The 23,697-nt window shown below is 44.8% G+C and overlaps 1 protein-coding gene across 7 annotated transcripts in view; it reads left to right on the forward strand.

Moving 5' to 3' along the window:
• Window positions 1–23,697, forward strand: part of LOC138681009 (zinc finger protein ZFP2-like) — a 55,398-nt gene that overhangs the window by 17,462 nt on the left and 14,239 nt on the right. For 2 of the 7 annotated variants that reach the window (XM_069768189.1, XM_069768188.1), the window contains exons 2-5: window positions 6,129–6,251; window positions 15,752–15,863; window positions 15,956–16,129; window positions 16,254–16,362. In XM_069768189.1, the coding sequence (XP_069624290.1) occupies window positions 15,786–15,863; window positions 15,956–16,129; window positions 16,254–16,362 (361 nt within the window). In that variant the 5' untranslated portion in view covers window positions 6,129–6,251; window positions 15,752–15,785. Of the gene's footprint in view, window positions 1–6,128; window positions 6,252–15,751; window positions 15,864–15,955; window positions 16,183–16,253; window positions 16,363–23,697 lie in introns of all 7 variants that reach the window. The other 5 variants (XM_069768194.1, XM_069768195.1, XM_069768192.1 and 2 more) reach the window with 4 other exon arrangements.

A 23,697-nucleotide genomic window follows, 5' to 3' on the forward strand; every position in this document is an offset into this window, starting at 1 on the left:
ATCAAGACAGAACATGTGCCAATTGTGTAAGTACAAACGGACTAGATAATCCTAGTATATGATGTCATAAGAAGTACCAAAAAGGATAAAAGTAACCCCCTAATAGTACAGTAGTCACTGTAGTGATGTGGCCCCTTTAAATGAGGGTAGGAGACGCTGGCACAGAGATGACTGCCTGTAGGGGGGATCTGAGAATCACAGTGGTACAAGTACCCTTCAGTGATGTGGTGACCACCTGTATTCAGAGGGACCCCACCAATACAATCCTTAATTAACCCCTTAGTGACAGAGCCAATTTGGTACTTAATGACCGGGCCAATTTTTACACTTCTGACCACTGTCCCTTTATGAGGTTATAACTCTGGAACGCTTTAACGGATCCCGCTGATTCTGAGAATGTTTTCTCGTGACATATTGTACTCCATGATAGTGGTAAAATTTCTTTGATATTACCTGCGTTTATTTGTGAAAAAAACGGAAATATGGCGAAAATTTTGAAAATTTCGCAATTTTCCAACTTTGTATTTTTATGCCCTTAAAGGGACACTGTCACCTGAATTTGGAGGGAACAATCTTCAGCCATGGAGGCGGGGTTTTGGGGTGTTTGATTCACCCTTTCCTTACCCGCTGGCTGCAATATTGGATTGAAGTTCATTCTCAGTCCTCCATAGTACACACCTGCGCATGGTGCAATCTTGCCTTGTGCAGCCTTGTACTATGGAGGACAGAGAATGAACTTCAATCCAATATTGCAGCCAGCGGGTAAGGAAAGGGTGAATCAAACACCCCAAAACCCCGCCTCCATGGCTGAAGACTGTTCCCTCCAAATCCAGGTGACAGTGTCCCTTTAAATCAGAGAGATATGTCACGAAAAATAGTTAATAAATAACATTTCCCACACGTCTACTTTACATCAGCCAATTTTGGAAACATTTTTTTTTGTTAGGGAGTTATAAGGGTTAAAAGTTGACCAGCAATTTCTCATTTTTACAACACCATTTTTTTTTAGGGACCACATCACATTTGAAGTCATTTTGAGGGGTCTATATGATAGAAAATAACGAAGTGTGACACCATTCTAAAAACTGCACCCCTCAAGGTTCTCAAAACCACATTCAAGAAGTTTATTAACCCTTTACGTGCTTCACAGGAACTGAAACAATGGGAAGGAAAAAATGAACATTTAACTTTTTTTTGCAAACATCTTAATTCAGAACCATTTTTTTTATTTTCACAAGTGTAAAAACAGAAATGTAACCATAAATTTTGTTATGCAATTTCTCCTGAATACGCCAATACCCCACATGTGGGGGTAAACCACTGTTTGGGCGCACCGCAGAACTTAGAAGTGAAGGAGCGCCGTTTGACTTTTTCAATGCAGAATTGGCTGGAATTGAGATGGCATGGCATTTTGCATTTGCAGAGCCCCTGATGTGCCTAAACAGTAGTAACCCCCCACAAGTGACACCATTTTGGAAACTAGACCCCCCAAGGAACTTATCTAGAGGTGTGGTGAGCACTTTGAATGCCCAAGTGCTTCACAGAAGTTTATAATGCAGAGTCGTGAAAATAAAAAAGATTTTTTTTCCACAAAAAAGATTTTTTAGCCCCCAAGTTTTTATTTTCACAAGGGTAACAGGAGAAATTGGACCACTAAAATTGTTGTCCAATTTATCCCGAGTACGCTGATGCCCCATATGTGGGGGTAACCCACTGTTTGGGCGCACGGCAGAGCTCAGAAGGGAGGGAGCACCATTTGACTTTTTGAGCGCAAAATTGGCTGTCGTGTTTGGCGACCCCCTGATGTACCTAAACAGTGGAAACCCCCCAATTCTAGCTCCAACCCTAACCCCAACACACCCCTAACCCTAATCCCAACCTGATCCATAATCCTAATCACTAACCCTAACGATAATCACAACCCTTACCCCAAAACAACCCTAATGTCAACCCTAACCATAACCCTAATCAAAACCCTAAATCCAACACACCCCTAATCCTAATCTCAACCCTAACCTCAAACCTAACCCTAATCCCAATACACCCCTAATCACAACCCTAACCTTAACCCTAATCCCAAACCTAACCCTAATCCCAAACCTAACCCTAATCCCAACCCTAATCCAAACCCTAACCCTAATCCCAATACACCCCTAATCACAACCCTAACCTTAACCCCAAACCTAACCCTAATCCCAAGCGTAACCCTAATGCCAACCCTAATCCAAACCCTAACCCTAATCCCAGCTCTAACCCTAAATTTAGCCCCAACCCTAACCCTGAATTTAGCCCTAACCCTAATTTTTGCCCCAACTGCTCTTCTCCTGCCGGCCGGCAGATGGCGACAGATGGCGGGCGCACTGCGCATGCGCCCGCCATTTTCTTTTGCCATGAAGACGCCGGCGGCCAGGAGGAGCAGCAGGAGGACCCAGGGACACTGGTAAGTATGGCAGGGTCCCCGAATCCCCCTATTTCTCTGTCCTCTGATGTGCGATCACATCAGAGGACAGAGAATTACACTTTACTTTCTTTTTTTTTGCGGTCGCTGGTAAACAGTTAATTACCGGCGATCGCAAAACAGGGTCGGTAAAACCGACCCCGATCATGTTCTTTGGGGTCTCGGCTATCCCCGGCAGCCGAGACCCCAAAGATTCTCCCGGTGGCGGGCGCACTGCGCATGCGCCCGCCATTTTTTTTTGCCGGAAAAAGATGGCGGCGCCCATCGGGAGCCACGAGGAGCACCGGGGGAGACAGTTAAGTATTGGGGGGCTACCTGGGACCACAGAGAAATTTAAAAAATTGCGTTTTTGGGTTTTTTTTGCCATCGCCAGTAAACGGTTAATTACCGGCGATCGCAAAAGCGGGGTCGGTAAAAACCCCCCCGAATCATGTTCTCTGGGGTCTCGGCTACCCCCGGCAGCCGAGACCCCGGAGAAAATCGGACTCTGGGGGGCGCTATTTACTTTTTCCACAGCGCCGTTAATTAACGGCGCTGTGGCTTAAGTACCCTTAGCGGCCGCCGTTAAAAGGTGTATCGGCGGTCGTTAAGGGGTTAAGAGAATGGGGAAAAAGCAGGAAGGGCCTTCTTACCCCAAAAAGGAAATACCTGTTTGAGGACCCTGTTTGGTCGTTTGGGATAAGGCGCCAAAGCTAGACATGACTATTGCCAACGCCTCTAAAAAATGTGCCCTTCCCTTTGAGGATATGGGGGTGTTAAAAGACCCCTTGGATAAAAAAGCAGACTCGTTCCTAAAGGGTTCATAGGAGGCCGCTGGGGATGGGCTAAAACCAGCAGTAGCCCCCACTGTACGGCCAGGTCACCAATGGTCTGGCTGGATCAGCTGGAGTCGCAGTTAAGAGACAAAACCCCATAGATACACAATACTAAATTCCATTCCCGTAATGAGGGGGCTGCTGCTTTCTGGCGGACACATCAGCAAACTCGGTCAGGCTAGCCACCAGTTCGGCATCCTTCTCCAACGCAGCCAGGTGAGCTCTCTGGCTTAAAGGGAACCTGTCGCCCCCAAAATCCAAGGTGAGCTAAGCCCACCGGCATCAGGGGCTTATCTACAACATTCTGTAATGCATTCTGTAATGTTATAGATAAGCCCCCGATGTATCCTGAAAGATGAGAAAAAGAGGTTATATTATACTCACCCAGGGGTGGTCCCGGTACGATGGGTGTCGCGGTCCGGGGCCTCCCATCTTCTTACGATGACGTCCTCTTCTTGTCTTCACGCTGCAGCTCCGGTGCAGGTGTACTGATCTGTCCTGTTGAGGGCAGAGCAAAGTACTGCAGTGCGCAGACGCTGGGAAAGGTCAGAGAGGCCGAGCACCTGCGCACTGCAGTACTTTGCTCTGCCCTCAACAGGGCAAAGTGCGCCGGAGCCGCGGCGTGAATACAAGAAGAGGACGTCGTCGTAAGAAGATGGGAGACCCCGGACCGCCCCCCAGGTGAGTATAATCTAACCTCTTTTTCTCATCTTTCAGGTTACATCGGGGGCTTATCTACAGCATTACAGAATGCATTACACAATGCTGGAGATAAGCCCCTGATGGCGGTGGGCTTAGCTCACCTTCGATTTTGGGGGTGACAGGTTCCCTTTTAAATGTTTCAAAAACCTGACCGGCACATCCAAACATAGACTCAGTGTGAACAGGTGCTGAACCTAGAGTCGCCAACTCGTGTATATAGTTAAGTAAATAAGGCAGCACACTGCAGCGCTAGAACATACAAACTTGAAAAACGAAATTTGAACCGCATTACTGCACTAGAAATATGAAAAATGAGAGCGTTTAGCGCATAAAAATGGCCAATTTTATGTGTACCTGGTAGCCCCTTTACGGCATCTCTCTTATACCAGGTCCTACATTTGCCTTACCTCACTGAGAATAAATGTCTAGCCCTAATGGCGTAGAGCAGTCACTGTGCACCACTAGAGGTAGTGAAAGCTAACCCTAATGGCGTAGAGCAGTCAATGTTGACCACAAGAGGTAGTGAGAGCTAGCCCTAATGGCGTAGAGCAGTCACTGTGGACCACTAGAGGTAGTGAGAACTAACCCTAATGGCATAGAGCAGTCACTGTGGACCACTAGAGGTAGTGAGAACTAACCTAATGGCATAGAGCAGTCACTGTGGACCACTAGAGGTAGTGAGAACTAACCTAATGGCGTAGAGTAGTCACTGTGGACCACTAGAGGTAGTGAGAACTAACCTAATGGCATAGAGCAGTCACTGTGGACCACTAGAGGTAGTGAGAACTAACCCTAATGGCATAGAGCAGTCACTGTGGACCACTAGAGGTAGTGAGAACTAACCTAATGGCATAGAGCAGTCACTGTGGACCACTAGAGGTAGTGAGAACTAACCTAATGGCGTAGAGCAGTCACTGTGGACCACTAGAGGTAGTGAGAACTAACCTAATGGCGTAGAGCAGTCACTGTGGACCACTAGAGGTAGTGAGAACTAACCCTAATGGCGTAGAGCAGTCACTGTGGACCACTAGAGGTAGTGAGAACTAACCTAATGGCATAGAGCAGTCACTGTGGACCACTAGAGGTAGTGAGAACTAACCCTAATGGCGTAGAGCAGTCACTGTGGACCACTAGAGGTAGTGAGAACTAACCTAATGGCGTAGAGCAGTCACTGTGGACCACTAGAGGTAGTGAGAACTAACCTAATGGCGTAGAGCAGTCACTGTGGACCACTAGAGGTAGTGAGAACTAACCCTAATGGCATAGAGCAGTCACTGTGGACCACTAGAGGTAGTGAGAACTAACCCTAATGGCGTAGAGCAGTCACTGTGGACCACTAGAGGTAGTGAGAACTAACCTAATGGCATAGAGCAGTCACTGTGGACCACTAGAGGTAGTGAGAACTAACCCTAATGGCATAGAGCAGTCACTGTGGACCACTAGAGGTAGTGAGAACTAACCTAATGGCGTAGAGCAGTCACTGTGGACCACTAGAGGTAGTGAGAACTAACCCTAATGGCGTAGAGCAGTCACTGTGGACCACTAGAGGTAGTGAGAACTAACCTAATGGCGTAGAGCAGTCACTGTGGACCACTAGAGGTAGTGAGAACTAACCCTAATGGCGCAGAGCAGTGTTGTCTGATGTGTACGACACTGTGGCTTTAAGTGGTACGCTATGCTCTTGCGCAGCTGATGGCGGCATATACAGTCATCACTCTGTAGTTACTGATGTTGCCTGGTTACATGGACACTAGGATTACAATTGTCCTGGGTATGTACATGGGCCGCTCATGCCGACGCGTTCAGGATTCCCCATGTAACCAATGTTACCTGGTGACGCCGAGCTTTTTATTGGCGTATGTCAGTTCTTGCATGGAGGATCCTAGAGAACGCCAGTGCATCGTGTTATGCAGTGGCACCGCTCCAAACCCCCCACTAAAGTTTATTTTTATTTTGGTGTTATTTTTAATTGATGTATTAGCTATAAAGAATAAACTCTCTTAGTTTTAAGCTGTCATTCTGAATGCTGGATGCACACCTGTAAGGGGAAGGTCCCATGATGAGTTTTTAGCGAGTTCTTTACTTTGCGTATTTCTTTTGGTGAAAAGCATCTTACAGTTCCAGTGACCGTGTTTTTTTTTTCTGTTTTACAGAGCGTTAACCTGACCTGCGATTCATATCTGACATCCGTAATCTGACTATTTCCCTTACGAGTGCGATGAGTTTTATGTGTCAAGTTTCCCACTACAATTGCATCAGTTATGGAAAATATGCAGGTAAAAAACGCACGAACACCGCACATATAGTTGTGCTCAAGTTTACACACCCCGGCAGAATTTTTGTTTCCTTGGCCTTTTTTCACAGAATATAAATGATAACACCAAAACCTTTTCTCCACTCATAGTTAGTGGTTGGGTGAAGCCATTTATTGTGAGACTACTGTGTTTTCTCTTTTTAAATCATAATGACAACCCAAAACATCCAAATGACCCTGATCAAAAGTTCACATCCCCTGGTGATTTTGGCCTGTTAACATGCACAGAAGTTGACACAAATGGGTGTGAATGGCTACTACAGGTAACATCCTCACCTGTGACCTGTTTGCTTGTAATCAGTTTGGTCGTAAAAGCTGAGTGAGTTTCTGGGATCCAGACAGACTCTGGCATCTTTCATCCAGCCACTGACATTTCTGGATTGTGAGTCATGGGATAGCAAAATAATTGTCAACAGATCTATGGGAAAAGGTAGTTGAACTGTGTAAAACAGGAAATGGATGCAAAAAGGTATCCAAGGAATTGATAATACCAGTCAGCAGTGTTCATACTGTGATTAACAAATGGAAAATCAGGGGCTCTGTAACAAAAAATCCACGATCAGGTAGACCAACAAAAATGTCAACTGCCAGGAAAACTGTTTGGGATGTGAAGAAAAACCCACAAATCAGGTGAAATACTGGACTCTCTGAAAACTAGCGGTGTGGCTTTCAGGATGCACAATAAGGAGACACTTGAAGATAAATGGGCTGCATGATCGAGTTGCCAGAAGAAAGCCATTACTGCGCAAATGCACAAAGTATCTCGCCTACAATATGCAAAATAGCACAGAGACAAGCCTCAAAACTTCTGGAACAAGGTAATTTGGAGTGGTGAGACCAAAATTGAAATTTTTGGCCACAACCATAAATGTTACATTTGGAGAGATGTCAACAAGGCCTATGATAAAAGGAACACCATTCCTACTGTAAAGCATGGAGGTGGATCGCTGAAGTTTTGGATGTGAGAGCTACAAAGGCAAAGTTGAAAGAAAGATGAAAGCAGCACGTTTATTATTATTATTATTATTATTTATATAGCACCTTTAATTTCATGGTGCTGTACATGAGAAGGGGATACATCAAAATACAAATATCACTTACAGTAAACAAAACTAACAATGACAGACTGGTACAGAGGGAAGAGGATCCTGCCTTTGCGGGCTTACATTCTACAGTTCACGTTATGAGCAAATACTGGGGGCAAATTTGTAGTCATCGGCCCGGAAGCTGCCCATGGGACGTACTTGGACGTTCCAACATGACAGCGATCCAAAACACAAGACCAAGTCGACCTCTCATTGGCTACAGCAGAGCAAAGTGAAGGTTCTGGAGTGGCCATCTCTGTCTCCTGACCTCAGTATCATTGAGCCACTCTGGGGAGATCTCGAGCGCGCAGTTCATGCTACACAGCCCAGGAATTTACAGGAACTGGAGGCTTTATGCCAAGAAGAGTGGGCAGCTTTACCATCTGAGAAAATAAAGACCCTCATCCACAGCTAACCATAAAAGACTTCAAGCTGTCATACACGGCAATACACGGGATTAACCCCTCTACCCCCAGGGTGGTTTGCACGTTATTGACCGGGTCAATTTTTACAATTCTGACCACTGTCCCTTTATGAGGTTGTAACTCTGGAACGCTTCCATGGATCCCAGTAATTCTGACACTGTTTTCTCGTGACATATTGTACTTCATGTTAGTGGTAAAATTTCTTTGAGATTACCTGCGTTTATTTCTGGGGAAAAAATTGAAATTTGGCTAAAATTTAGAAAATTTCGCAATTTTCCAACTTTATATTTTCATGCCCCTTAAATCACACGTGACGTGTGATTTAAGGGGCATGAAAATATAAAGTTGGAAAATACTTAATAAGTAAAATACTTAATAAGTAACATTTCCCACATGTCTACTTTACATCAGCACAATTTTGTACCCCAATTTTTTTTCGTTAGGGAGTTATAAGGGTTAAAAGTTGACCAGCGATCTCTTATTTTTACAACACCATATTTTTTTTTTTTTTGTAGAGACCACCTCATATTTGAAGTCACTTTGAGGGGGTGTACATGACAGAAAGTACCCAAAATTGACATCATTCTAAAAACTCCACCCCTCAAGGTGCTCAAAACCACCTTCAAGAAGTTTATTAACCCTTCAGCTGCTTCACAGGAATTTTTGGAATGTTTAAAAAAAAAAATTAACATTTAACTTTTTTTTATTTTACAAAAAAATTACATCAGATCCAATTTTTTTATTTTCCCAAGGGTAACAGGAGAAATTGGACACCAAAAGTTGTTGTGCAATTTGTCCTGAGTGCACTGATACCCCATATGTGGGGGTAAACCACTGTTTGGGCGCATGGCAGAGCTCAGAAGGGAAGGAGTGCTATTTGACTTTTTCAATGCAAAATTGGCTGGAATTGAGATAGGACACCATGTTGCGTTTGGAGAGCCCCCAATGTGCCTCAACATTGAAACCCCCCACAAGTGACACCATTTTGGAAAGTAGGCCCCCTAAGGAACTTACCTAGATGTGTGGTGAGCACTTTGAACCCCCAATTGTTTCACTAAAGTTTATAATGTAGAGCTATGAAAATTTAAAAAATTTTGGTGGAAAAAAATGATCTTTTAGCCCACAATTATGTATTTTCCCTAGGGTATCCAGAGAAATTGGACCCCAAAAGTTGTTGTGCAATTTTTCCTGAGTGCGCTGATACCCCATATGTGGGGGGGAACCACCGTTTGGGCGCATGGCAGAGCTCGGAAGGGAAGGAGCGCCATTTGGAAAGCAGACTTAGGCTACGTTCACACTAGCGTTGTGCGCCGCTGCGTCGGTGACGCGACGCACAACGCACCGAAAAACGCGTGCAAACGCACGCAAAAACGCTGCGTTTTTCGACGCGTGCGCCATTTTTTGACGAAAATCGGACGCAAGAAAAATGCAACTTGTTGCGTTTTCTTGGTCCGACGCTAGCGTCAAAAAAGACGCACGTGTCGGAAAACGCAACAAGCAAAAACGCATGCGTCCCCCATGTTAAACATAGGGGCGCATGACGCGTGCGTCGCTGCTGCGTCGCGCGACGCACACTAGCCGAACGCTAGTGTGAACGTAGCCTTAGATGGATTGGTCTGCAGGCGTCACATTGCGTTTGCAGAGCCCCTGATGCACATAAACAGTAGAAGTCCCCCACAAGTGACCCCTTATTGGAAACTAGACCCCCCAAGAAACTTATCTAGATGTGTTGGGAGAACTTTGAACCCCCAAGTGTTTCACTACAGTTTATAACGCAGAGCCGTGAAAATAATCTTTTTTTTTTTTTTTTTTTTTTTTTTTTTTACACAAAAATGATTTTTAGTCCCTATTTTGTATTTTCACAAGGGTAACCAGAGAAATTGGACCCCAAATGTTGTTGTCCAATTTCTCCTGATTATGCTGCTACCCCATATATGGGAGGAACCAATGTTTGGGCACACGGGAGAGCTCGGAAGGGAAGGAGCACTGTTACTTTTTCTATGCAGAATTGGCTGGAATTGAGATCGGACGCCATGTCGCGTTTGGAGAGCCCCTGATGTTATGTGCCCAAACAGTGGAAACCCCCCAATTATAACTGAAACCCTAATCCAAACACACCCTTAACCCTAATCCCAACAATAATCCAAACACACCCCTAACCCTAATCCCAACGGTAACCCTAACCACACCTCTAACCCAGACACACCCCTAACCCTAATCCCAACGGTAACCCTAACCACACCCCTAACCCTGACACACCCCTAACCCTAATCCCAACAGTAACCCTAACCACACCCCTAACCCTGACACACCCCTAACCCTAATCCCAACGGTAACCCTAACCACACCCCTAACCCTAATCCCAACGGTAACCCTAACCACACCTCTAACCCAGACACACCCCTAATCTTTACCCTAAACACACCCCTAACCATAACTTTAGCCCTAACCCTAATGGGAAAATGGAAATAAATACTTTTTTTAATTTTATTATTTTTCCCTAACTAAGGGGGTGATGAAGGGGGGTTTGATTTACTATTTATAGCGTTTTTTTAGCGGATTTTTATGATTGGCAGCCGTCACACACTGAAAGACGCTTTTTATTTCAAAAAATATTTTTTGCGTCTCCACATTTTGAGAGCTATAATTTTTCCATATTTTGGTTCACAGAGTCATGTGAGGTCTTGTTTTTTGCGGGACGAGTTGATGTTTTTATTGGTACCATTTTCAGGGAAAGTGACTTTTTTGATCGCTTTTTATTATTTTATTATTATTTTTTTTGTGAGGAAGAATGACCAAAAACCAGCAATTCATGAATTTCTTTTGGGGGAGGCGTTTATACCGTTCCGCGTTTGGTAAAATGGATAAATCAGTTTTATTCTTCGGGTCAGTACGATTACAGCGATACCTCATTTATATCATTTTTTTTATGTTTTGGCGATTTTATAGAAAAAATAATTATTTTTGCATCGCTTTATTCTGAGGGCTATAACTTTTTTTATTTTCTTGCTGATGACGCTGTATGGCGGCTCGTTTTTTGCGGGACGTTTTCAGCAGTACCATGTTTATATGCGTCTTTTTGATCTTGTGTTGTTCCACTTTTTGTTCGCCGGTATGATGAAAAAGTGTTTTTTTTCCTCATTTTTATTTACATTTTTTACGGTGTTCACTGAAGGGGTTAACTAGTTTTTTTATAGGTCGGGTCGTTACGGACGCGGCGATACTAAATATGTGTACTTTTTATTTTTTGTTTTTTGTATTTACATAAAGAAATGTATTTATTGCAAAAATATTTATTTTTTCTTTAGGAATTTAAAAAAAAAAATTTTTTACAGTGTATTTGTGTGTGTGTGTGTGTGTGTATGTATATATATATATATATATATATATATATATATATATATATATATATATATATATATATATATATATATATATATATGTGTATGTATGTATCTATATATATATATATATATATATATATATATATATATATATATATATATATATATATATATATATATATATATATATATATATATATAATTGCCTAAGGGTTTTTCCGTCTGTCTGTCTGTCCTGGAAATCCCGCGTCTCTGATTGGTCGAGGCCGCCAGGCCTCGACCAATCAGCAACGGGCACAGCGATGATGATGTCATAAAGGACGTAGAAATCCAGCGTCTGATTGGTCGAGGCCGCCAGGCCTCGACCAATCAGCAACGGGCACAGCGATGATGATGTCATAAAGGACGTAGAAATCCAGCGTCTGATTGGTCGAGGCCGCCAGGCCTCGACCAATCAGCAACGGGCACAGCGACGATGATGTCATAAAGGACGTAGACATCTCACGTTTCTGATTCAGCGACGGGCACAGTATCGACATAGATGTCATAATGGTTGCCATGGCGACGATGATGTCATAGGTTGCCTCGAACAATCAGCGACGGGCACAGTCTGCCGCGAATTCTGGAATCATCATTGTCCATATACTACGGGGACATGCATATTCTAGAATACCCGATGCGTTAGAATCGGGCCACAATCATATATATATTCTAATGCATCGGGTATTCTAGAATATGCATGTCCCCGTAGTATATGGACAATGATGATTCCAGAATTCGCAGCAGACTGTGCCCGTCGCTGATTGGTCGAGGCAACCTTTATGACATCGTCGCCATGGCAACCATTATGACATCTATGTCGATACTGTGCCCGTCGCTGAATCAGAAACGTGAGATGTCTACGTCCTTTATGACATCATCGTCGCTGTGCCCGTTGCTGATTGGTCGAGGCCTGGCGGCCTTGACCAATCAGAGACGCGGGATTTCCAGGACAGACAGACAGAAAAACCCTTAGACAATTATATATATATAGTTCTCTGAACTTGCTCCAGTTTGTTGATGTGTTTTTTTAAAATGTGGAGCCCAAAACTGGACACAGTATTCCAGATGAGGTCTGAACAAGGAGGAGCAGAGGGCAATAATGACTTCGCATGATCTAGACTCTATGCTTCTGTTAATACATCCCAGAATTGTATTTGCCTTTTTTTGCTCCTGCATCACACTGTTGACTCATGTTCAGTTTATGATCTATTAGTATAACCAAGTCTTTTTCACACATAATATTGCTTAGCCCTTTTCCTCCCATTCTGTAAATGCTTTTTTTATTGCCCAGATGTAGTACTTTGCATTTTTTTCCTGTCAAAAATCATTCTGTTAGTTGCTGCCCACTGCTCCAGTTTATTTATATCTTTTTGAATTCTCTCTTCTCTAAAATTAGCTATCCCTGCTAGCTTCGTGTCATCAGCAAATGTAATCAGTTTACCTTCAATTCCTTCATCTAAATCATTGATAAAGATGTTGAACAATTATTTTATTATTATTATTATTATTATTTATTATTATAGCGCCATTTATTCCATGGCGCTTTACATGTGAGGAGGGGTATACATAATAAAACAAGTACAATAATCTTGAACAATAAAAGTCATAACTGGTACAGGAGGAGAGAGGACCCTGCCCGCGAGGGCTCACAATCTACAAGGGATGGGTGAGGATACAGGAGGAGAGAGGACCCTGCCCGCGAGGGCTCACAATCTACAAGGGATGGGTGAGGATACAGTAGGAGAGAGGACCCTGCCCGCGAGGGCTCACAATCTACAAGGGATGGGTGAGGATATAGGAGGAGAGAGGACCCTGCCCGCGAGGGCTCACAATCTACAAGGGATGGGTGAGGATACAGGAGGAGAGAGGACCCTGCCCGCGAGGGCTCACAATCTACAAGGGATGGGTGAGGATACAGGAGGAGAGAGGACCCTGCCCGCGAGGGCTCACAATCTACAAGGGATGGGTGAGGATACAGGAGGAGAGAGGACCCTGCCCGCGAGGGCTCACAATCTACAAGGGATGGGTGAGGATACAGGAGGAGAGAGGACCCTGCCCGCGAGGGCTCACAATCTACAAGGGATGGGTGAGGATACAGTAGGTGAGGGTAGAGCTGGCCGTGCAGCGGTTTGGTCAATCGGTGGTTACTGCAGGTTGTAGGCTTGTCGGAAGAGGTGGGTCTTCAGGTTCTTTTTGAAGGTTTCGATGGTAGGTGAGAGTCTGATATGTTGTGGTAGAGGGTTCCAGAGTAGGGGGGATGCACGAGAGACATCTTGTATGTGATTGTGGGAAGAGGAGAGTAGAGAAGGAGATCTTGTGAGGATCGGAGGTTGCGTGCAGGAAAGTACCGGGAGACGAGGTCACAGATGTATGGAGGAGACAGGTTGTGGATGGCTTTGTATGTCATGGTTAGGGTTTTGTACTGGAGTCTCTGGGTAATGGGGAGCCAGTGAAGGGATTGACAGAGGCGAGAGGCCGGGGAATAGCGGGGGGACAGGTGGATTAGTCGGGCAGCAGAGTTTAGAATAGATTGGAGGGGTGCGAGAGTGTTAGAGGGGAGGCCACAGAGCAGGAGGTTACAGTAGTCAAGGCGGGAGATGATAAGGGCATGGACTAGGGTCTTTGCAGATTCTTGGTTTAGGAATGTGCAGATCCGTGAAATATTTTTGAGTTGGAGGCGGCAGGAAGTGGAAAGGGCTTGGATATGTGGTTTAAAGGAGAGATCGGTGTCAAGGATTACCCCAAGACAGCGGGCTTGTGGGACTGGGGAGAGTGGGCAGCCGTTTACTGTAATGGATAGGTTCGTTGGGGAGGTCGTGTGAGATGGGAGAAAGATGATGAATTCTGTTTTGTCCATGTTAAGTTTTAGAAATCTAGTGGAGAAGGATGAAATAGCGGACAGACATTGAGGGATTCTGGTTAGTAGGGAGGTGATATCTGGTCCAGAGATGTAGATCTGTGTGTCATCAGCATAGAGATGATACTGAAAGCCATGAGATTCTATGAGCTGTCCCAGGCCAAAGGTGTAAATGGAGAAGAGCAGGGGTCCTAGAACTGAACCTTGCGGGACTCCGACAGATAGGGGGCGAGGTGAGGAGGTGGTGTGTGAGTGGGAGACGCTGAATGTACGGTCAGTTAGGTATGATGAGATCCAGGATAGGGCCAATTCTGTGATTCCAAGGGATGAGCGGGTCTGCAGCAGCAGGGAATGGTCCACTGTGTCAAAGGCAGCCGACAGATCGAGGAGGAGGAGGACAGAGTAGTGTCGCTTGCTCTTGGCGGTTAATAGGTCATTGGTGACCTTAGTTAGGGCAGTTTCAGTGGAGTGGTGTGACCGGAAGCCTGATTGAAAGCGGTCGAAGAAGGAGCAGGAAGATAGATGGGAGAACAGTTCAAGATGGACGTGTTGTTCCAGTAGTTTGGAGGCATAGGGGAGAAGTGATCTAGGGCGATAGCTAGATACAGAGGATGGGTCAAGAGAGGGCTTTTTCAGGATAGGTGTGATTGAGGCATGTTTAAAGCTTGAGGGGAAAATGCCAGTTGTTAGTGATAGGTTGAAGAGATGGGTTAGGGTTGGGATGAAGACTGTGGTGAGGTTTGGGATGAAGTGGGATGGGAGTGGGTCAAGTGCACAGGTGGTGAGATGCGATCTTTGAGAGTAGAGTGGAGAGTCCGTCTTCTGTAATGGTGGAGAAGTTGGTTTTGGAGGTGGAGGGCTGGGTAGTTGGGAGGAAGGGTTCTGGGGGTTGTTTACTAAAACTGTCTCTGATGTTCTCAATCTTCTGCTTGAAAAATGAGGCAAAGTCTTCAGCTGAGATGAGTGGGGAGGGAGGAGGTGCTGGGGGATTGAGGAGAGAGTTGAAGGTGTTGAATAACAATAAATGGCTTCACCCAACCACTAACCATGAGTGGAGAAAGTCTCTTCTTGCTGTTGTCATTGTGGAGCTCGGGTGGATGTGGCACGATCCGATCTCTTCTTACTGCCGTCATTGTGGAGCTTCGGTGGATGTGGCACGATCCGGTCTCTTCTTTCTGCCGTCATTGTGGAGCTTGGGTGGATGTGGCACGATCCGGTCTCTTACTGCCGTCATTGTGGAGCTTCGGTGGATGTGGCACGATCCGGTCTCTTCTTACTGCCGTCACTGTGGAGCTTCGGTGGATGTGGCACGATCCGGTCTCTTCTTACTGCCGTCATTGTGGAGCTTGGGTGGATGTGGCACGATCCGGTCTCTTCTTTCTGCCGTCATTGTGGAGCTTGGGTGGATGTGGCACGATCCGGTCTCACTGCTGTCTCTTCAGAGGCCACTTACGTTTTGGTGACTGATATTCTGAGTTCTGCCTCCCTCGGAGTCTCCTGTTTGTGACATAATGTGTCATCTAATAGAACACTACTATCGTTGGGTCCTTGGGTTTTCTGGTCACTGAGTGGGTTGTGATATTTCAATCTCCCTGGGGACTCATCGGTGAGGTCTATTTATACACAAGAACGTCCTGTGCCTCCTTCTTTCTGTATCTCTAGAGATGGTTGTAGAGTCTTATACTCTACCTCTTCTTCTTTCCTTTCAGTTTTAACAGTGTTGTGCTGACCAACCTGCCCAGGATGCATGAGGACAAGAAGAAGACAGCAGAGAGGATACTGAATCTCACCCTAGAAATCGTCTTCCAGCTCACAGGAGAGGTGAGAGAAGCTGATGACGTTACTGCGTGGTAGTCGGAGGTGGAAATGACTCTGCAAAAGACTAGTGATGTGCAATCTATCCCTTTTTTCAGAATTTCATGTCACTGAAGAAAATCAATAGTGAATGCGGCCTAGCTCCTGTATCCGAAGGGTGGGAAAGAACCAAGAGCCCAATCGCAAAGCCTTCCCTACATATACACAAGGACATCAACGAGCAGAAGATCCTCCACCTCACCAGCAAGATCACCGAGCTGCTGACCGGAGAGGTGACTGCTGGGGGATTATACAGTATACACTGGAGGATTCTGGGTGATGAGAGGTGACTGCTGGGAGATTGTATATAGTATACTCTGGAGGATTCTGGGTGATGTCGGTCTCGTTGGTTGTCAGGTTCTCCTCCGGTGTCAGGACGTCGCTGTGTATTTCTCGATGGAGGAGTGGGATTATGTAGGAGGACACCGTGAACAGTACCGGGATCAGCAGCTCGTGACATCAGCGGGTAAGAAGAATATAAGCCCCAGGGTTAGTTGATGGTCACATTGTAGGTGGGGTGTTTTTGCTCCTGGTCGAGTTCTGTCCCGTCTCCAGTAACTCCTGTAGATTATAATTCATCTGCTCCCGTCTCGTCTGCAGATGGTGGAGATGTCAGACACCGAGATCCTGCTGTGCCCGGAGTAGGTCCACATGCGGTCATACTTCACATCGCTTTTATTAACGCGTTTCACATTCAGACCTTCTCAAAACTGAACTACATGTGAAGAATCAACAGGAAGGCTCTTCACCAGGAAAGGAAACACCGACAGATTAGACTAGAAAAAAACCTGCTCATGAACCCTTTCCAACCTTGGATGTATCCCTGCGACCCGGGTCTAATTGTCCTGGGACGTATGGATAGTTCCCAGCGATCGCCTCCGTGTGTCACCGGACTCTGACAGCTGACACCCGGCACTCCATGACAGAAGTGGTTCCGCACCGCTCCCGGCACTTTAACCCCCTGAATGCTACCATCGAGCTCGATCACAGCATTCCTGGAGGGCTGACAGGATCGGAGGCCACGCAGCGTGATGCGGGGTCCTGGCCGTTGCCATGGTGACCCGATGTCGTCATGATCCGGGTCGCCAGAGCTTGGAAAGATGCCGATCCTGCACAGTGCAGGGCTGACAGTTTCTATAGTATGGAGAGGCTGCTGCATCCCGATGCTATACAAGCGGCCAACCTGTAAAAAATAAAAGGCCCATAGTGGGACAATGTAAAAAAAAAAAAATAATAATAATTTGTAAACTTATTTAAAAAAAAAAAAAAAAAAATCTAAATGTATTGTACCCATGAATTAATATTTTTATGGAAAAAAAAGACAATTATAAATAAACATGGTACGGCTGAAAACATCATCTGTCCTGCAAAAAAACAAGCCAACATACAGCGTAATCAGTGGAAAAATAAGTTATAGCTCTCAGAATAAAGCCATGCAAAAAAACATTATTTTTTCTATAAAATATGTACTAATTATTTTGCATAAAAGCGTCTAAACATAAAAAAAGATGTAATTTTGGTATTGCTGTAATCGAACTGACCGAAGAAAGAAGCTGTCTGATTAACTTTACCACAAGCTGAACAACACAAAACAAAAAATCCTACATTGCTGGTGTTCCCAAAAATCAGAATGGAAAGCGATCAAAAAGTCACGTGGCAGTGGAGGGGGAGCGGCAGCTGTCACATCATACTCACCTGCTCCCGGCACGTCTCTGCACATCACTGCTTCTCCGGCGCCCGCAGCTCTTCCTGTGTTCAGCGGTCAAGTGGTACCACTCATTACAGTAACGAATATGGGCGCGACTCTACTCCCATAGGCGGAGCGCATATTCATTACTTTAATGAGCGGTGCCATGTGACCACTGAACACAGGAAGAGCTGCTGCAGTGCGCCAGAGACCGTCGGAGAAGCAGGGATGTGCAGACCGCGCCAGGAAGGGGTATGACTGGGAGGGTGAGCCATGCAATATTCATCTGACCCCGTTCCACCGCCGGGCTCGGTCTTCCGCGTCCTCTGGCTGTGAGGTTCAGGTCAGAGGGCGCGATGATGTTTAGTGTGCACGCTGCCCTCTGCTGGAACAGTCACTGTAGGGACCCGTAAGACACAGCGGCGTGGAGCGGGGAAAGGTGACTATAGCAAGTGCCGGGGCCTGAGCCACGAGAAGGGGAGTATGTCATTTATTTATTTTTTCATTGCAGCAACAGCATATGGGGCATAATAGTCTATGGAGCATCTTATGGGGCATATTATTAACATTAATGCAGCATGATATGGGGCATATTATTCTATGGAGCATCTTATGGGGCCATCATTAACCTTTATGGAGCATCTTATGGGGCCATCATTAACCTTTATGGAGCATCTTATGGGGCCATCATTAACCTTTATGGAGCATCTTATGGGGCCATCATTAACCTTTATGGAGCATCTTATGGGGCCATCATTAACCTTTATGGAGCATCTTATGGGGCCATCATTAACCTTTATGGAGCATCTTATGGGGCCATCATTAACCTTTATGGAGCATCTTATGGGGCCATCATTAACCTTTATGGAGCATCTTATGGGGCCATCATTAACCTTTATGCAGCATTATATGGGGCTCCTGATTCAATATGGATATTCAAAAACACTTAACCTACTGATGTCTCAATTTCTTTTATTGGTATCTATTTTTATTTTTGACATTTACCGGTAGCTGCTGCATTTCCCACCCTAGGCTTATACTCCAGTCATTAAGTTTTCCCAGTTTTTGTGGCTAAATTAGGGGGGTCATCTTATACTCGAGTATATACGGCACTTTTCTTCCGTGTTCCCCAATAAATTGTCCGTTACAGGGATCATTCAACAAGGCAAAAATCCAAGTTCACAACCTGATATAACTAGTATAACACAGAAAGGAGTCCCCAAATTCCCCAGCCCAGGTGGCATTCACCCACGGATACTAAGGCAATTGACAGACTGCTGTGTCTCCTCTTCTTAGACTCTCTTGTAACAGGGTGGTGTCACAGGGTAGGGATGGCTCGTGTGCTGCTGATATTTACCCCCTTAACGACCTTTTAAAGGTGGTAGTTAAGGGAACTTATTCCTCAGCGCCGCTTATTAACGACGCTGTGAAATAAGGTTATAGCTCCCCCCAGCGTCGAAAATTCTCTGGGGTTTCGGCTGAGACCTTGGAGAACATGATTCGGGTCGGCTTTTACTGACCCCAGTGTTGCCATCACCGTTTTTCATGGAATAACGATGACCCCCAAAAAAGGCAGATTTCCTATTTATTTCTCTCTCCTCTATGATCCAGCACATCAGGGGGGAGAGAAATGGGGTCCCCCGAGCCCCCCACTTTCCCGGTACCTCCGGCACCTTCTGCATCCCTCGGTGTTGTCTTCCGGGAAGAAAATGGCGAGCGCATGCGCAGTCGTCAGCAATAGGAGATTTCTCCCATTGGTTCACTTTGATCAGTGTGCTGGACTGGTGCGGTTTTTAGAATGGTGTCACTTTTGGATATTTCCAGTGACATTAACCCACCAAACTCACTTCAAATGTGATGTGGTCCCTAAAATGGTTTTGTAAATTTTGAGAAATCCGATATGACTCTGATTTAAGGGCATAAAAAGTAAAAAGTTTGCAAATTGCAAAATTTTCGCCAAATTTCCGTTTTTTAACAAATAAGCGCAGTTCATATCGAAGAAATATTACCACTATCATGAAGTACAATATTTGACGAAAAAACAATCTCGGAATCTCTGGGATCCAATGAAGCTCTAGAGTTATAACCTCATAAAGGGGCAGTGGTCAGAATTGTAAAAATTGGCCCGGTCAGGAAGGTGAAAACAGGCTTCGGGGTGAAGGGGTTAAAAACTTATTTATATTTTCACTTTTGGCATGCTTCAACAGTCTCTATGGGAGGCTAGAAGACGCCATAATCTGATTGGCTCTGCTACATAGAGGCGATGATCAGATCGCCTGTATGTAGCAGAATACCTCACTTGCTATGAGCACGGACCACCAGGCTACACTCATAGCAATCCGGCAGTGACCACTATAGAGGTCTCCAGGACACCTCTGGTTGTCATGCTAACCCACCGGTGACCCGCAATCACGTGACAGGGGTCACTGATCGGTGGATTTCAGCATGATTGCCTGAAGTGCTTGTTAAAATGATGCTGTTGGAGTTTGATAGCAGCATTTAACGGGTTAATAGCCGTGGGGTGGATCGCAATTCTCCCTGCAGCCGTTACGGGCACATGTCAGCTGTTCAAGGGAGGGAGACTGACATCGGTGTAAATTTACTCCCGATGTTGAAAAGGGGTTAACTCCTTCACCCCGAAGCCTGTAATCACCTTCCTGACCAGGTCAAATTTTATAATTCTGACCACTGTCACTTTCTGAGGTTACAACTCTGGAACGCTCGAATGGATCCCACTGATTCTGAGACTTTTCTCATGATATATTGTACTTCATGACAATGGCAAAACTTCTTCGATATGACTTGCATTTATTTAAATCACCTGACATTTAAAGTGACTTTGAGGGGTCTATATGACAGAAAATACCCTTAAGTGATACCATTCTGAAAACTGCACCCCTCAAGTTTATTAACCCTTCAGGTGCTTCACAGGAATTGGTGGAATGTCGAAGGAAAAAATTAACATTTAGCTTTTTTTCACTAAAAATTTACTTTAGATCCAATTTTTTTTATTTTAGTAAAGATAACAGGAAAAAATAGACCATAAAACTTCTCCTGAGCATGCCGATACCTCATATGTGGGGGAAAATCACTGTTTGGGCGCACGGCATGGCTCGAAAGGGAAGGAACGTCCTTTGACTTTTTGAATTTAACATTTGCTGGAATAATGAGCGGATGGCATGTCTCGTTTGGAGACCACTTGATGTGCCCAAATGGTGGAAACCGCTTAAAAGTGACACCATTTTGGAAACTAGGCTTCTCCGGGAAATCATCTAGATGTGTTGTGAACACCATGAACCCCCAGGTACTTCACAGAAATTTATAACGTTGAGCCATGAACCTAAATAAAAATAAAATTTTTCACACAAAATGTTTTTAGGCCCAAATTTTGCATTGTCACAAGGGTAAACGGAGAACTTGCACCATAAAATGTGTTGTCCACATTCTTCTGAGTACACCGATACCCCATATGTGGGGGGAAAGAAATGTTTTTTTGTTTTTTTTTCCAGTAAATATATTTATTGAAATTTTAAACAGGAAGAACAATAAAATGAATCATTACAATGTCCAGAACTATACATTACGCCTCTGAGCACACAGCACAAGTGTAGTTGAACAAGGACTCTGGCACATAAAGGGTACATGCTTCTCATCTTGAGAATCACCTCGGGACATGGATACAGGATACAAAACCTGTGAGAAAAGCAATTGTAGAGATAGGAGAAAAAGAAAGAAAGAGAAGAAGAGAGAGAGAAAAAAAAAGGGGGGGGGGGGGAGGGGAAGAAGGGGGGGATTAAGGGAGACCCAGCAATGTATACGCCCACGTATTGAGAATTATGAGTATGTACGCAGCCAAGTCAGGAACCCTGTGCTTTCCTTGAAGGATTGCCAGAGGAACCAGGTGCGTCCCTGGACATATGCAGCATCACCATCACCCGCCACCAGCAACTCTAGACGATGTAATCTATCCATTTCAGCTATCCATTCCTCCGTGGAGGGGACCCCAGTGGACCTCCAATGTCGGGGAATAACTGCCCTAGCAGCTATGAGGCAAAATCTCAGGATCCCCTTTTTAACGGAAGCTATCGAACTGGGTATCAGGGACAGTAGTGCCATTTGGGGGGAGGGCTCGTGGCGGACCCCAGTCATCAAATGAAAGGCATCGAAGACTGAGTTCCAGAAGGGTTGCAGGGGACCACAGGACCACCAGACATGAAGCATAGAGCCCGTGGCAGAGCCACATCTCCAGCAGGCGTCCGAGATCTTCGGGTTAATCCTGTGGAGAAGGACGGGACACCTATACCAGCGTGTCAGTAATTTATAATTCCTCTCCTGCGCCTGACTGGACATCGTCATCTTAAAATAAATGTTTTTTGAGAACGGCAGGGCTGAGAAGGGAAAGGGCACCATTTGACTTATTGAATGCAAAATTTGCTGGAATCATTAGTGGACACCATGTCACGTTTGGAGAGCCCCTGATGTGCCTAAACAGTGGAAACCCCCCAAAAGTGACTATTTTGGAAACTAGAACCCTCAGGGAACTTATCTACATGTGTAGTGAGCACCTTAAACCCCCAGGTGCTTCACAGAAGTTTATTATATTGAACCGTGATAATACAAAATCTAATTTTTCCCACAAAATTGTATTTTGCCCCATTTTTTTTTTTTTATTATTTTCAAAAGCGTAACCGGAGAAAATGCCCCATAAAATCTGCGTAATTTCTCCTGAGTACACCAATACCCAAAATGTGGAGGGAAAACTACTGTTTGTGCGTACGGCAGGGCTCGGAAGGGAAGGAGCACCATTTGACTTTTTTGAATGCAGAATTAGCAAACGCCATGTCAAGTTTAGGGAGCTCCTGATGGCCTAAAGGCGGAAACCCCATAAAGTGACCCCATTTTAGAAACTAGACACTTCAAGGAACTGATTTAGATGTGTTGAGTAACTTGAACCCCCAAATACTTCATAGAAGTTTATAACGTTAGACTGTAAAAATAAAAGAAAATCATATTTTCCCCACAAATGTTTTTTAGTTAACCCCACTAGTTAACCCCTTCAGTGAACATCGTAAAAAAAAAATCCTCATACCGCCGAACAAAAAGTTGAATTATACGTGATCAAAAAGATATAAATAACCGTGGTACCGCTGAAAACGTCATCTTGTCCCGCAAAAAACGAGCCGCCATACAGCATCATCAGGGAAACAATAAAATTTATAGCCCTCAGAATAAAGCGATGCAAAATAATTATTTTTCCAATAAAATAGTTTTTATTGTTAAAAAGCGCCAAAACATAAAAAAATGATATAAATGAGGTGTCGCTGTAATCGTACTGACCCGAAGAATAAAACTGCTTTATCAATTTTACCAAACGTGGAACGATATAAACGCCTCCCCCAAAAGAAATTCAATAGCTGGTTTTTGTTCATTCTGCCTCACAAAATCGGAATAAAAAGCGATGAAAAAAGTCATGTGCCCGAAAATGGTACGAATAAAAACATCAACCCGTCCCGCAAAAAACAAGACCTCACATGACTGTGTGGACCAAAATCTGGAAAAATTCTAGCTCTTAGAATGTGGAGACGCAAAAAATATTTTTTGCAATAAAAAGCGTCTTTTATTGTGTGATGGCTGCCAAACATAAAACCCGCTATAAATAGTAAATCAAGCCCCCCATTATCACCGCCTTAGTTAGGGAAAAATAATAAAGTAAAAAAATTTATTTCCATTTTCCCATTAGGGTTGGGGCTAAAGTTGGGGTTAAGGTTTGGATTACGTTTACAGTTGGGTTAGGGGTGTGTCAGGGTTAGGGGTGTGGTTAGGGTTGGGATTAGGGTTAGGGGTGTGGTTAGGGTTGGGATTAGGGTTAGGGGTGTGGTTAGGGTTGGGATTAGGGTTAGGGGTGTGGTTAGGGTTGGGATTAGGGTTAGGGGTGTGGTTAGGGTTGGGATTAGGGTTAGGGGTGTGGTTAGGGTTGGGATTAGGGTTAGGGGTGTGGTTAGGGTTATGGGTGTGGTTAAGGTTGGGATTAGGGATGTGTTGGAGTTATAATTGGGGGTTTCCACTGTTTAGGCACAACAGGGGTCTGCAAACGCAACATGATGTCCAATCTCA

Source organism: Ranitomeya imitator, chromosome 5, assembly GCF_032444005.1.
Source record: "Ranitomeya imitator isolate aRanImi1 chromosome 5, aRanImi1.pri, whole genome shotgun sequence".
Lineage (NCBI taxonomy): Eukaryota > Metazoa > Chordata > Amphibia > Anura > Dendrobatidae > Ranitomeya > Ranitomeya imitator.